This window comes from Ostrinia furnacalis, unplaced genomic scaffold (assembly GCF_004193835.3).
Source record: "Ostrinia furnacalis isolate ACB-3 unplaced genomic scaffold, ASM419383v2 OfSCF5073, whole genome shotgun sequence".
Classification (NCBI taxonomy): Eukaryota; Metazoa; Arthropoda; class Insecta; order Lepidoptera; family Crambidae; genus Ostrinia; species Ostrinia furnacalis.
Window position 1 is genome coordinate 120,678 of NW_021135312.1, and position 13,063 is coordinate 133,740.

The following is a 13,063-nucleotide window of genomic DNA, read 5'->3' on the forward strand; positions in this document are numbered from 1 at the left end:
CTACTTATCGCCTTTTAAATTGATTAATTCGAATAGCAGAATGTCAAAATGACACCATAGTAGGTCAAATATTTGGTGGCACCTAGTGTTACACTTAAACAAGTAACACCTGGTAACTCTTAGAATCATGTTAAGGTAGGATCACAAAAACTTGCAAATGATTTGTTCAAACATTTGGGAATACAGTGAACGGATAGAAATATTTTTACTAAGGCCGAGTTGCACCACCTAACTTTGACCGTAACTATGACGATAACCGGTGCTTTTTGTATGGAATTTGACAGATTTTTGACGTTTTTCAAAGTTAAAGTAAGATGGTGCAACCCAGCCTTAGAATCGGGGCCCGAACGTGTTCATCCGTGTTGTCTATGGACTTTTAATGTGTGTTTTGGACACGTATGACCTTTCAGTACTCATGATCAAAGTGGCCTGGCAAATGAAAGACCGAGGGTTCATTTCCCGCCTGAGGCAGTATTTTTTGTTTTTTTAATGAAAAATTATATTATTTTTCATTTTAACTTATCAAATCAAATGAACAGTGTAGGGGCGCGGCGAAGGCTAATTAATTTAATTTACAATTTTTTTACGGATCATAAAAAATAATTTATTTATTTTAACAAAATAACAATAGTTGTAACAAAATTTCTCTACAATGTGTTTGTCAGTTTTCGTATAAACGAGCTGGAATTCTAGAGCCTCTAAAATACAATAAAGGAATGTTATTTACAAGCATTTTTATAACACTTTCTAAAGATTTAACTATAATGTTTCACTGGAATATGATCATTGAAATAGCTAGGCCTCTGTGGGTAAGTTTTCGGATGTTTTCTAAACTCGTCGTACTGCTGCTTATTTATGAACCAAAACGGCTGGTGATCCAACGTCTGATGGCTGAGTATGTCGGCATACCCTTGATCACCCTTCAGTTGTGGTGGGAGACTTGGTCTTTCGTAGCTTGGCTTTTCATGGCTAGGCTTGGTTTCGCTTGATCCGATATTGTTGGCGTTTCCATCGGTTATAATTTCAGGGAACCCAATTGGTCTTTTCCCTGCGTAGAAAGGCCTTTGGCAGAAGCATAGCGATGCTATTGAGAGGAGTATCAGGTATTTGGCAATCATGGTCAGCATCTGGATGAAAAAAATATTTATTATATAAGTAAGCAGTCGGAAGAAAGCACTGTCAAGTCTGTTGTGCTCGGTTTTATCACTAGTTGTAATTGAGCTTAAACTGTAGAATTTCAGACGAAAGACGTCCACTACTGGACAAAATCCTCTCGGGCACCTCCCGCGACCTTCACCAGATCGTCAGACCACCTAGTGGGAGGCCAGAGATATTTGTATTAGGTGCAATTTTTCTCCAACAATTTTGAGGCAGATGTGCTTGATTGTAAACTAAGTAGGTAACGATTCTTCTCTACATTCTCACACTTATTTAATCTAATCTTTATGATCCTTACTAATTATATTATCGAAAATCCATTAAACCCCGTTTTTGTATTACGAAATTATATTTTTTTCTAATAACGTCAATCAAATCTGATTGATTTATAATAAGCGGATTAAATAAGAGTTTAATATTATTTTAATTATTTCGATATTCTGTAGGTAGAGATTAGCCCTTTTTCAGACAATAATTATCCCCTTTCTGTGTTATTTGAAGAAGATTTTCTTAATAAGGCAGCTAAATTACAATGTCGTTTAGTTCCAGTAATCAGTTTTGTGTGCAGTTTATCAATTATAAATAAAATTATCTTTTTCATAAATATTGTAAACTAATTAAGTGTTACATTCCGTTAATACCTACCAGTTAAATGCTGACGGGTATTTAAAAAACTAATTATTATTTACCTGTTGATTTCAATAATATCACAAGTGCACAGTCACAACCACAGTTCCACAATGTGTAGTGGTAAACTTATCGCCAATATTTATAGCGATTTTCAGGGCGCATCAATGCATATACCGACGGCGGCATTCATGTCAATTCTGTAGCTCTTATGTAGTCGTAATAAGTGTCATTATTCAGCAATGTGTACAGTTTGAGATGCTGTTGACTGTACTTATCGCCAGAGATGTTTGTTATGCGATGGAGTTAGCAATGTGTAGAGTCGTCAACGTAAACTCAAAGTGCCTTATTATAAAGTTAAACGGGCGTTGAACGCTTGTTTAAAGAGTGAATAGGCACTACATGACCTAGGTATGCACCTACCATACTAGACTGCATCCAGGTGTGATTGCAGTAAAATATCTGCTTTGTTCTGATCTGCATAAAAAAAATACTAAATGTCAGTTTAAACTAATGATCTAATCAGTTTAACTTCTTGTTGTAAGGGGGAAATGAATGACAGAAACCGAAAAGAATGTTCTAAATCGAGACTGACGCCCTTATTCACAAACGATGCTTGCTTAAGTGAGGCAGCAAATCGCACGCACAGCATTGAATAGAGCTCTGTGATTGGATCGTGTGTCACCCTGTGCGTCCATGCGCACTGTGAGACCTCATAGTAATGTTTGTGAATACGGGCGTCACAGTTTTAACTTTTAAGCGGGCGTTGAACACTTGTTTAAAGAGTAAATAGGCACTTACAGGGCCTTAGATCTGTACCTACCATACTAGACTACATACAGGTGTGACTGCAGTCAAATACTTGCTTCGTTCTGCATAAAAAAATTACATTTTCATTCTAAATGTCAGTTTAAACTAGTGATCAACGCGAGTTTAACTTTTTATTGTAAGGGGGAAAAGAATGACAGAAACCGAAAAGAATGTTCTAAATCGAGACTGACACCCGTATTCACACACGATGCTTGCTTAAGTGAAGCAGCTAATCGAACGCACAGCGTTGAATAGAGCTCTCTGATTGGTTCGTGTGTCACCCTGTGCGTCCACGCGCACTGTGAGACATCATAGTAATGTTTGTGAATACGGGCGTAAGTCTGGGATTAATGAAGCGAGGCCAAATAAAATCGTACCACTAGCTCACAGATATGTAGTACGTAAGTGATGCGTTCACTCATGGTCATCATGAGATAATGAATGAAATGAGTTCACTCATAGTATCACTATAGACACAAACACGTGTCCAAGTGATGTCGAAATTTTATTTTCATAATCTTGTTCTCAGAACTAAACGCTATCCTTGGTTATACTCATTGAAAATACTTGGCCTTTCCGGATAGCTTTTCGGGTGTTTTCTTAGCTCGTCATAATGCTGCTTATTTATGAACCAAAATAGCTGCTGATCAATCGGCAGTTTGCTGAGCTGATCGGCATATGCCTGGTCTCCTTTTAACTGTGGCGGTAGATCAGGGTTGCCAGAAGAACTTCTGGCAGTGGTTTCAATCACAGGGTATCCAATGGGTCTACTGCCAGCGTAAGAAGGTCTTTGGCTGTAGCATGATGATATTGAGAGCATGATGAGGAGGGCAATCATGGTTGTCTCTGAAAGAGATGGAAAATATTCATGAAAGCTTTAGCCAAAGGACATCCAAAGTTGGGCCTCCCCCAAGGTTTATACAAAGACCGGTCCTGCGCTGCCGCATCCAGGCACTTGCCGTGAACTTCAACAGATCGTCGATCCACCTAGTGGGAGGCCTACCCAGACTATGTCTTCGTGCAATTAAGTTACTTTTACAAAATATCTTTTATACAAAAAATACGCAGTTATCGAGGTTTCGTTTAGCCTAGCTAAGAAATAACAATAAAACAAAAATACTAGCTCGTACTAGTAAAATTACTGATTTCTTCAGGTCATGTGATTTTATTAAGCTTATCAGCAGAGATTAGTTATGCGGTAGAGCTAAGAAAACCTAGAAACGGCAAAAAATAACATTTCTCTCTACCAATACTTTGGTAGTAGGTACTCAACAAAAGGAATACCCATAGATTCTACCTACTTAGGTTCAAATGCAAAACCCCTTTGTTATTATTTTTATTATCATCATCATCACTTCAGCCACGTCCACTGCTGAATATAGGCCTCTACCAATGATTTCCACATCACCCGGTTGGTAGCGGCCTATTTTTTTCAATTTGTAATTTGCTATTTTTGCCCACAGAAGATACTTTGATGAATTTGTATATTTACAGAAAAAAAATATTAGACTGGTCACAAATAACATTATGCTACGTTTTATAAATTCAATTTTGTAAAGTAATTTCAAGCCCCATTATAAAAAAATTTCTCTTCATAGTTATTTTATCACTAATTTGTTTAAGTCAGTCTTGTATAAAGTAGGTCAATAAATAAGTATACACTTAACGTGAAATAATCACAATATAGCGTTGTTGAGATTATGTAGTTTACACAGACACACGAGTGAGTTTATTCAACTATTATTATTAATAATATTAATAACGTTTTTGATATATTTTTTTATTTTATCAAAACATTTTTTTAAATTAAATAAGAAAATATGTTTTACATTATTTTTGTAGGTATTTTTTAAGTTTTTCATATGCAAAATTAAATTTAAAATATACGTTACCTGTCTTGCCCTTCCAAGTCTGTAGGTAAGTTAAAGCTCCTGACTTTAACTTTAATAAGCCCTTAACGGGCACAACAAATCTAAATTATTCACTGTTTTTGGACCTTATACAAGGGAAAAAAGTTCAAAATATGGTGGGAACTATTTTCCACTGCCGTCATTTTTGCGGTGACTCTTACGCACGTGTGTATCAAAATTCACACAATGTTGAGTCAGCAAGCAAGATCATACAACCAGGATGTTCCCTTTGGCACAAATATTTATTTTTGTGTCCAAATATCCGATATTTATTTACTTCCCCACCTTGACCCAAAGGAAAAAAAGTTCGGAGTGAATAACTCGTAAATGCAATGTTTAACCACCGACTTTTAGTTGGCCGATAGTTGGGTCGGGCTGTTAAGTAAGTAATCAGTATGGAGATGTATGAGAGTGCACACATTACACCGATTTGGTATCGGCCGATTCTTCATACAAATTAGAATCGGCCCAACTATCGGCCGACAAAAAGTCGGTGGTCTGCGCCTAGGCTTAGTCATAGGCACGTGACACAAAGAAAAATTTCCTAATACACATTTTTTCTATTACAAAGATTCGAAGTTATATTGTAAGATTAGAATTAAAGCCTCACATTAGGAAGTAAACGAACCAAAGTCGCTGACAAAGCCCGACGGATTAGCAAGCTGAAATGGCAATGGGCAGGGCACATAGTACGCGGAACTGATGACCGATGGGGCAGAATGGTTCTGGAATGGAGGCCGCGTACCGGAAAACGCAGCGTGAGACGTCCACCTACAAGGTGGACCGACGACATCGTAAAGGTAGCAGGGAAGCGCTGAACGCAGGCCGCTACACTAGTATTATATTATCTGTGCCGCTACCAATCGATCAACATGGAAAGCATTGGGGGAGGCCTATGTTCGGCAGTGGACGTCCTATGGCTGAAATGATGATGATGATGATGATTAGGAAGTTCAATCAACATATTGAATTTCTGTCGCCAAATACGTCTATAGAATCCATTGAGTTATAATGTACTATACGTAGTAATATTACTTCAATGATAGAATCACACACTTACTGAATAAGAGACAATAAGTCTAACTTTTTGTTCAATTTAATTCTATCTTGGCTTTTATATTAATTAAACAGAATTGGCTACTACGCAAAATAACGGCACGGCCTAAACCGTTATGTAAATGTAATTTATTATTTACATTTTAACGCACTTACAAATTTCTTAGGAAATTGTTCTCTCGCCAGTAACAAAGTAAGTTCATCAACCAACACAAAGATCTCACTGTGTTTNTTAAATATTTGTTAACTCAATGTAACTTTTAATGCCTTGCGATCAAAAGCCAATCCCCAGATAATGCTCGAACTGGGATTAGAAGGTAATTGATATTAATCCCGGGTAGGAGCAAACAAACGGTAACAAGTCCCAAAATTGGGAAATAGAGCAATTTATAGTTCGATTGTTCAATTATTTGTTAGTTTTGAGCAGTTTCCAATAAAGTTTTAACCACGCAATGGAATTTATACAAAAGTAACCATTGTAACATTAACAAGCTGTTACATAAATATTTGAAACAATATTTAGCCTCTCAAAAGTTATAATTATATGGACAGTCTTCATACAAGCGCTTCGTCTAAAGTGAGGCACAAATCATACCTTCCAAATAATGACGTCATCACATACGTTTGACACTACTGTTAGACGTTGTCAACCGTCAAAACGTATGAGAAATAAGCTTAGCCAGTGGTCTCGTTTGAAGAGCTACACTTTTTTGCGCTTATGTACTATTAGTGTGTACTTTGTTTCAATCACGAAGACGCGGCCCACCAATTTATGGTCAAGAGAAGTGCGGGTGCGGGGAGTTTGATCCGAGCAATCCGAGCGTCATTATTGTAGTATGAAATATAAGCGGAAGAATGGTGGGGCGCGTCTTCGTGGATAAAACGGTCTATAAATATCTATCTATCAAAACTTTATTAATCTAAGATCAATAATAAAAACATTAGCTATCCATGCACGGAATAATCAAACTACATCCCCAGCAATAAGGCACTGCCGCAACCGAGTCACGATCACAACTTTTGCAATTATTATTATCCACCACCACTTCCCCGAATGCCAATATTTAATACTGCGATGAAATTTCCAAGACGTGATTTAATTCAGACCTATAAAATGTTCCTATTGGATTCACTAAGCTGTGGTACCTACTTCAAGTCATCATCATCATCAGATCACTTAGTCGTCACTGTCTCTAACTTTAATCTATACCATCTATACTTCATATTGTCTATACTTTTTTTATTTATTTTTTTTATGCATAACAAGGCAGGTGTTTCACCACAATCGCACCTGATGTTAAGTGGAATGCAGTCTAGGATTCTTCTCCTATACTAGTCTATACTAATATCTATGTTACGGTCAAAGTGATAAATGTGAAAATTATGAATAATCACCGGTTATTATGAATAATTACCGCACGATTTGGAAAATGTGATTAATATGAGGTCATTTATGNCTCCTATACTAGTCTATACTAATATCTATGTTACGGTCAAAGTGATAAATGTGAAAATTATGAATAATCACCGGTTATTATGAATAATTACCGCACGATTTGGAAAATGTGATTAATATGAGGTCATTTATGTGTGTATAAAACTAAATAGGCGGCTTAGGGGTGGCCCAAGGGCCACCCCCGCCGCACCTTAACCTATTTTTCACTTTAAAATCAAAACATTATGTTATAGGCATCATGGAAAAGTAATATTATGCAAGAAACATTCCAAACTCATTATGCCAAATTATATTAATATATGATATCAAAACGTTCAAAAGTTTGGCTGTACACGAACACGTAAACAAGATGTTGTTCTCTTTTATGAAATTTTTTAGTACTAAGGTTGAATTATTAAATAATCACTGTTAAATGTGATTAATTTATCACTTTTACCGCGACTGTCGGGAATTATTCATAATAACCGGTTATTATTAATAATTTTCAATTTATCACATTAACCGTAACATCTATACTATCTAAACTAATAACTCAAAAACTATTGGACGAATTTTAAAAATTGTTCATCATTAGAACCCTACTTTATTTCTGAGTATCATAGGCTGTATTAGCAGACGTGTGAAACCACGCGCGGGCAAAAGCTTTTTAAAAATATTCCCGTTAGTGTATTTTATACTTTCGTATACATGTGCATTTAAATGATCATTTTTCTCGAGTCTCTAGAGAACAGTTCAATCAAAGTAGTATCTAGAAAATGTTTATTTTAAACGAAATCCACTCCTACGCCGTGCAATTTTTACGATATCAAAGAAGATAATATTAGAGAAATCTATGAGCTATAAGAATTTTTGATAGAGTATAGAAAACATGAAAGTAGCTTGTATTTTTTTATATAATGTTATTAGCTCTTAAAATACCTTCATATTAAGTATTTATTACTTATCCGTGAAATTAGAATTATGTTATTTCAATATAATACGCCATAACGCCTTCAGGGCGCTGTTGCGGCTGCCGCGGTTTTGCCTGTGCCAGCCTCTCTTTTCTAAGAACATTGGAAGAACAAAACAGAACTAACTCGTACTTCAGGTGCTTAAATTGAACTTTAACATATAACAGATTCATGAAATTGAATTGAAACTCGATGCATGTCGTGGCAAGCTCTATGCAAAAGCTAGTGATGTCATGCATCCCGCCAGACGCAGCGAGGGTTAAATTATGCGCGCATTATGCGGCGACGTATTTAAGCAAATGATGGATCGGTTTATGCAATAGTCCACTATCGTGAATGATGGATGTGTTTGATGCCGATGGTAATCGAATTTTGAAAGCATGTAGTGTAAGTATTCGTGTATATTATTATGTTAATTTCTTTTAAATCACTTTGAGACAAGAACCAGACAAAAGTTCAAATGAAAGTTCAAGTAGGTTCAGACAGTTCAGTTTTCAGACAGATAACAAATATATTGCAACATTTATTTTGATAGAACTGAAAATTTGAATAATTGCAGTAACTTAACAAATTAAATAACTTGTTATTTTAAACCCTTGGGTTTAAATTATGTTACGATACTTGCACTAAGTAAATGATAAACAATAAGGAAAAAGCAATAGATTTGCATAATCTCATACATTTACTGCCAAAAACGTACAAGCAGTAAAAGCAGAAGGACATTTTAAAATTCTTTATTGGAAGTCAATAAATCACAGCAGTAAATTCGTCATCGGACAGGTATTATTGTTCAATTATTTCATTGTGCGTCATTTGAACGTATTGTGTTTGAAACATTGAAATAAAAGACAAAAGAAATGATTACAAGTTTGACGCCTTCTGTTTTGATGTCTGTTTTATATGAATGACACCAAGTAAAAAGATACAAATAATGACCAGAGAAACTTAAATAAAAAAATAATTAAATATGAAAAAAAGGTTTTCTTTATGTAAATCGATTAAGTTACTGATGATTCTGAGTTGTCTTAAAAATTTGGATGCTGATTGCATAATCATCCTGTTTAAAATTTAGTTTTTGCATAACACCATCCAACCTCATGGCAGCAAACGGGTACGAGAGTTACAAATTGTTATCCCGCACGTGAGAGATCATTAGAAAACACCACTTTGGTTAGTGCTGGGCTTTCTAAAACACGTATTTTTACATGAATTTGAATTCGCATACCTTGCACCTATGTTAATATTACCATAAGAGAATAGTATAATGCAATGGGTGCAATGTATGTGCATTGGAAATCATAAAATATGGTTAATAGACACTGAAATATTTTTTTTAAATTTTAGAAGTATCAAAATTCAAATTTCCCGGTGTTTCACCAACTTTATTGTATTTACCCGACTGCGCCAAAGTTTAGAGGTTTTCTTGTGGTCCCCATCCACATAATAGCTAAATTACGACGATAACACAAAGAAAGTTGTCATAGTTAGATTTATCTAATGTGAAATTTTCAATTGGGAGTCTGAAACGCTGGAGCATAAACATTTTGGATATAAAGGCACAAATAAAACGTAACATCGTGCTTTTTGTGTAACCTATTTCCAAATAGCAGAAATTTTTGACTCACCCTGTATTATTTAATTGTATTAGCCCTAACTGCGTTTCAGTAGCGTTCCGATGTATTCGCGAGCACGCACGCTCATCATGTCACATCAATATTCAGCTCGCAGTGTTTGTTGAAGGACCGTGGGCGGTTAGTGCTATCATCGACGGACGAAGTAATTACAAAATGAAGAGATGATTTAGAGCTCGATGATAGATTTACCAAGTTTCAAAATTGATTTTACCAATTGGGCTGTCTAAAAATGCAGCATCAGAATGGGAAGCCTAACTTGCCAAATCAGAAATCATATCTTCTTAAAAAATATATTTCTTTGTGTCCTTTCTAATTTGCCAAGGGCAAAAAGAGTATTTGGCCACTCTCCACCCTGGCTATACGGGTTAAGGACTAAGTAAAAAGTGCCATTTGATAGGCGCAATTTGATATGAAACATTTTTCAATTTTATCTACATTCATTTGTTTTATTATCAAGTTACCTTTATTTCAATACCTACAGATCAACTTGAGATCGAGGTAACTAATCTTAATCTCAGAATGCGCAATTCGCTGTTTAATATCTGACAGTAGGCATTCAAAGCTCAAGTTATTATTTACCTTTGTGGAACAGAACTTAGCCATCATAAACCTTACTGACTTGACCTTAGTTTGAATGTTATTAAAAATACCTACTTCATTTGACAGGTCTTAATTATACTTTTAGGCAGTCACAGATTTGAAATATGTATGTATATGTAGGTATACTCGTATTACCTATAACTAAGTTACATTTAAAAGTAATGTAAGATTTTTTTATTTTATTATAGTTGTTGCAATGGACAATTCACACCATTCTCCAATAATTCGAAATCAGAACTTTTCTAAAAAGAAACTTCATTCTGGTCTTGAATTTTAAATTACCTATAAATTACGATTTTTGGTCGCATTGAAATTGAAAAAAGTACTTTATTTGAGTTGACAAAATAGTGACGTCACTTGCTTGTAGTGCCATACAAAGTCAACATGTCTATTCACGAAGGCGAGTGAGCTTTACATGTGTGGTGGCTCGCTAATGTTCGTTTTTCAAAACTTTTGACAGACATTACAATAATGTGCATGAACACGTACGATTAAATGTATGGTATGTGGTCATAGATAGAGTAGCCCAGTACCTTACTAAAATTTCATTTATCATTATTATCAAAGGATACATTTTAGATGACTAGCCTGGACTCAATTTAAGGCGAGCTCCTTCGAAAGCTATTTTACTTAGTGGCCTGGAAAAGCAGTGTAATGAAATTGAAATTTCATTGAAAGGCCTACTTTCACAACCCCAGGAAGGCACCATAATGACTTACAATATGAAAATTAAGGCAGAAGGTTACCTTTTACCTGTTTTACCTTCTGTAAAAAGACATTGAATTTAATAAGGGAATGTTCTTTCCATCATTTATATGTGAGAGTCCAAAGTAAATTTAATGTTGCAGGTACCTTTTAAGCAGAGTTACGAGAGACAGTCTAATTAAAATTAATTACATTCATTTAGTTTATGTAAGTTGGCTTTTAAAGCGCACTTTTACTATGTAATACTCATAATTATACTATGCTTTTACAGTATCTGTGGTGAAATTTGAAAAAGCTATTATCTACCCGACACTGCGTAACTAAACTTCTATTCATCACCATTAAACAGCCCAGACTATACTCGTATTAACCAGACTATAGATCCAAAAAAGTATTATTTTATCCCTTTATGAATAAGTTCAAACTTAACACTCGCTTCAGTAAATCAGCTTAGAACTGTATTAAAATACCAAAAGAGGTTTTAAAAGCCAGTATTTCAATTGAAGTTATATTTTAATCCTGCTCGGTTCATACACGGGCGCACTTGACCATTTTCAGCCGAAAGATTCCTTCATAAATCTCTCTGGATAATAGAAATGCACTGGCTTTATATGTATACTAGCGGCCGCCCGCGACTTCGTACGCGTGAATCCCGTTTTTCCCGCTAATTCCCGTTCCCGTGGGAATTTCGGGAATTCCTTTCTTATTGCACCTCTACGGTACCTAAGCTACATCCCTTCCAAATTTCAAGTGCCTACGTTTAGCCGTTTAGGCTGTGCGTTGATCTGTCAGTCAGTCAGTCAGTTTCTCCTTTTATATATTTAGATTTCTCGCTTTAATCGTGGTCTGAATAGAAATTATAAGCATTTTAAGTATTTTATTAGTAGTTTGATTTGTAAGTGCTTTTAACAGTTAATAATTTACCCCGGTGAAACAATAAGCCGGTAATACAAATGACTTTTTTTCAGAACCTATGAAAATGATTATACATTGGCTTTAATTTTATCCTTTATTGTATGTAGATTGTGTATTTTTTAATAATCGATTTTAATAACTCATTGAATTTGTCTTTATTTATCAACGAAGCTGTACCGAAAACCGTGTAACTGTATTAGTTTTTTTTTAAGTTTCCCCTAATGCATCAAGTCTGTTTTTCTAAAATTAATATTCAGCAGATTTCGGTTGAGTTTTTCATCCCAAATTACCCTTAAATAAAAAAAGGTAATTTAGAAACGCATTAATATTATAACACCATTTATCTTAGCTACTTCTAAATGCAAGTACCCGCCGTTACCAAGTTCGCTTGCGTTTCATTTGCAGACAACTAAGCCTTATAGAGAACCCAATAAATGTACAAAATGAAGATGTTTGTCCGTATGAATAATCTTGAAAAGTCATTACAATACAACTAATGAATGTACAAAAATGTTTGTTTGTGAATAGTATTGATAGTAAAAAGTGGACGTAAGGACCGAGATTGGTAACTAAATATGGAACATGATTTTTCACTTCAACTGTCGCTTGCCTAACTTTGCTTTAAGTTTGAACCTGTTAAAATTTTCAAGTCAAGTTCGTTTAAAAAAAAACACTGACTCAAGAACTGAGAGAACAACGTAAAATTCATTTTGTTAAAAATACCTCCCCCTCAATTTATTTAGAAGCTTAGAAACATATTTTTATGTAGTCTCATTTATTTCTAGCGAACTTTGCACCGCCTATGTTCACCAAAAATAATATAGGATTCTAATAGTAAAACACTTTTTCGGATTGGTCCTGAGCTTCAGAGCCTATTCAAAACAGACAAACATCTTTAATTATCTTCACTATTAATATTATTAGTGTACATAACTTTAACTACTGCATGGAATAACAAAAGGCTTCTATCAAGTTAGTTGCTCTACAATTTCGTTTGCTCAACAAAGATGAGTTTAATGTCTTTTCTTTTGGAATTAGTTCGCAACTCTGGTGTCAGGGGAAGTTTCGGGTTCCATGTAAATATAAATAACACTAAGAACGTGGAGAGCGAAACCTTGTTTGTGATTTATTTCGCGTCAAGAATATGACGAACAACTTTTTAGTTGGAACTAACGGAATTTGGTAACTACGGGCTTGTGGAAAGGAAAATTTTGTTTCATTATGACGATAAGCCAAAAAATC

General features: G+C 35.0%; 1 protein-coding gene across 1 annotated transcript; it reads right to left on the bottom strand.

Annotated features, from left to right (window-relative positions):
• Window positions 1-247: 247 nt before the first annotated feature.
• Window positions 248-1,974, bottom strand: LOC114360522 (uncharacterized). The gene is made up of 2 exons (XM_028315248.1): window positions 1,848-1,974; window positions 248-1,127 (listed from the first exon to the last, which is right to left on the bottom strand). Exon 2 carries the CDS (start codon window positions 1,125-1,127, stop codon window positions 756-758), a length of 372 nt encoding a protein of 123 aa, XP_028171049.1. The 5' UTR covers window positions 1,848-1,974; the 3' UTR covers window positions 248-755.
• Window positions 1,975-13,063: the final 11,089 nt, after the last annotated feature.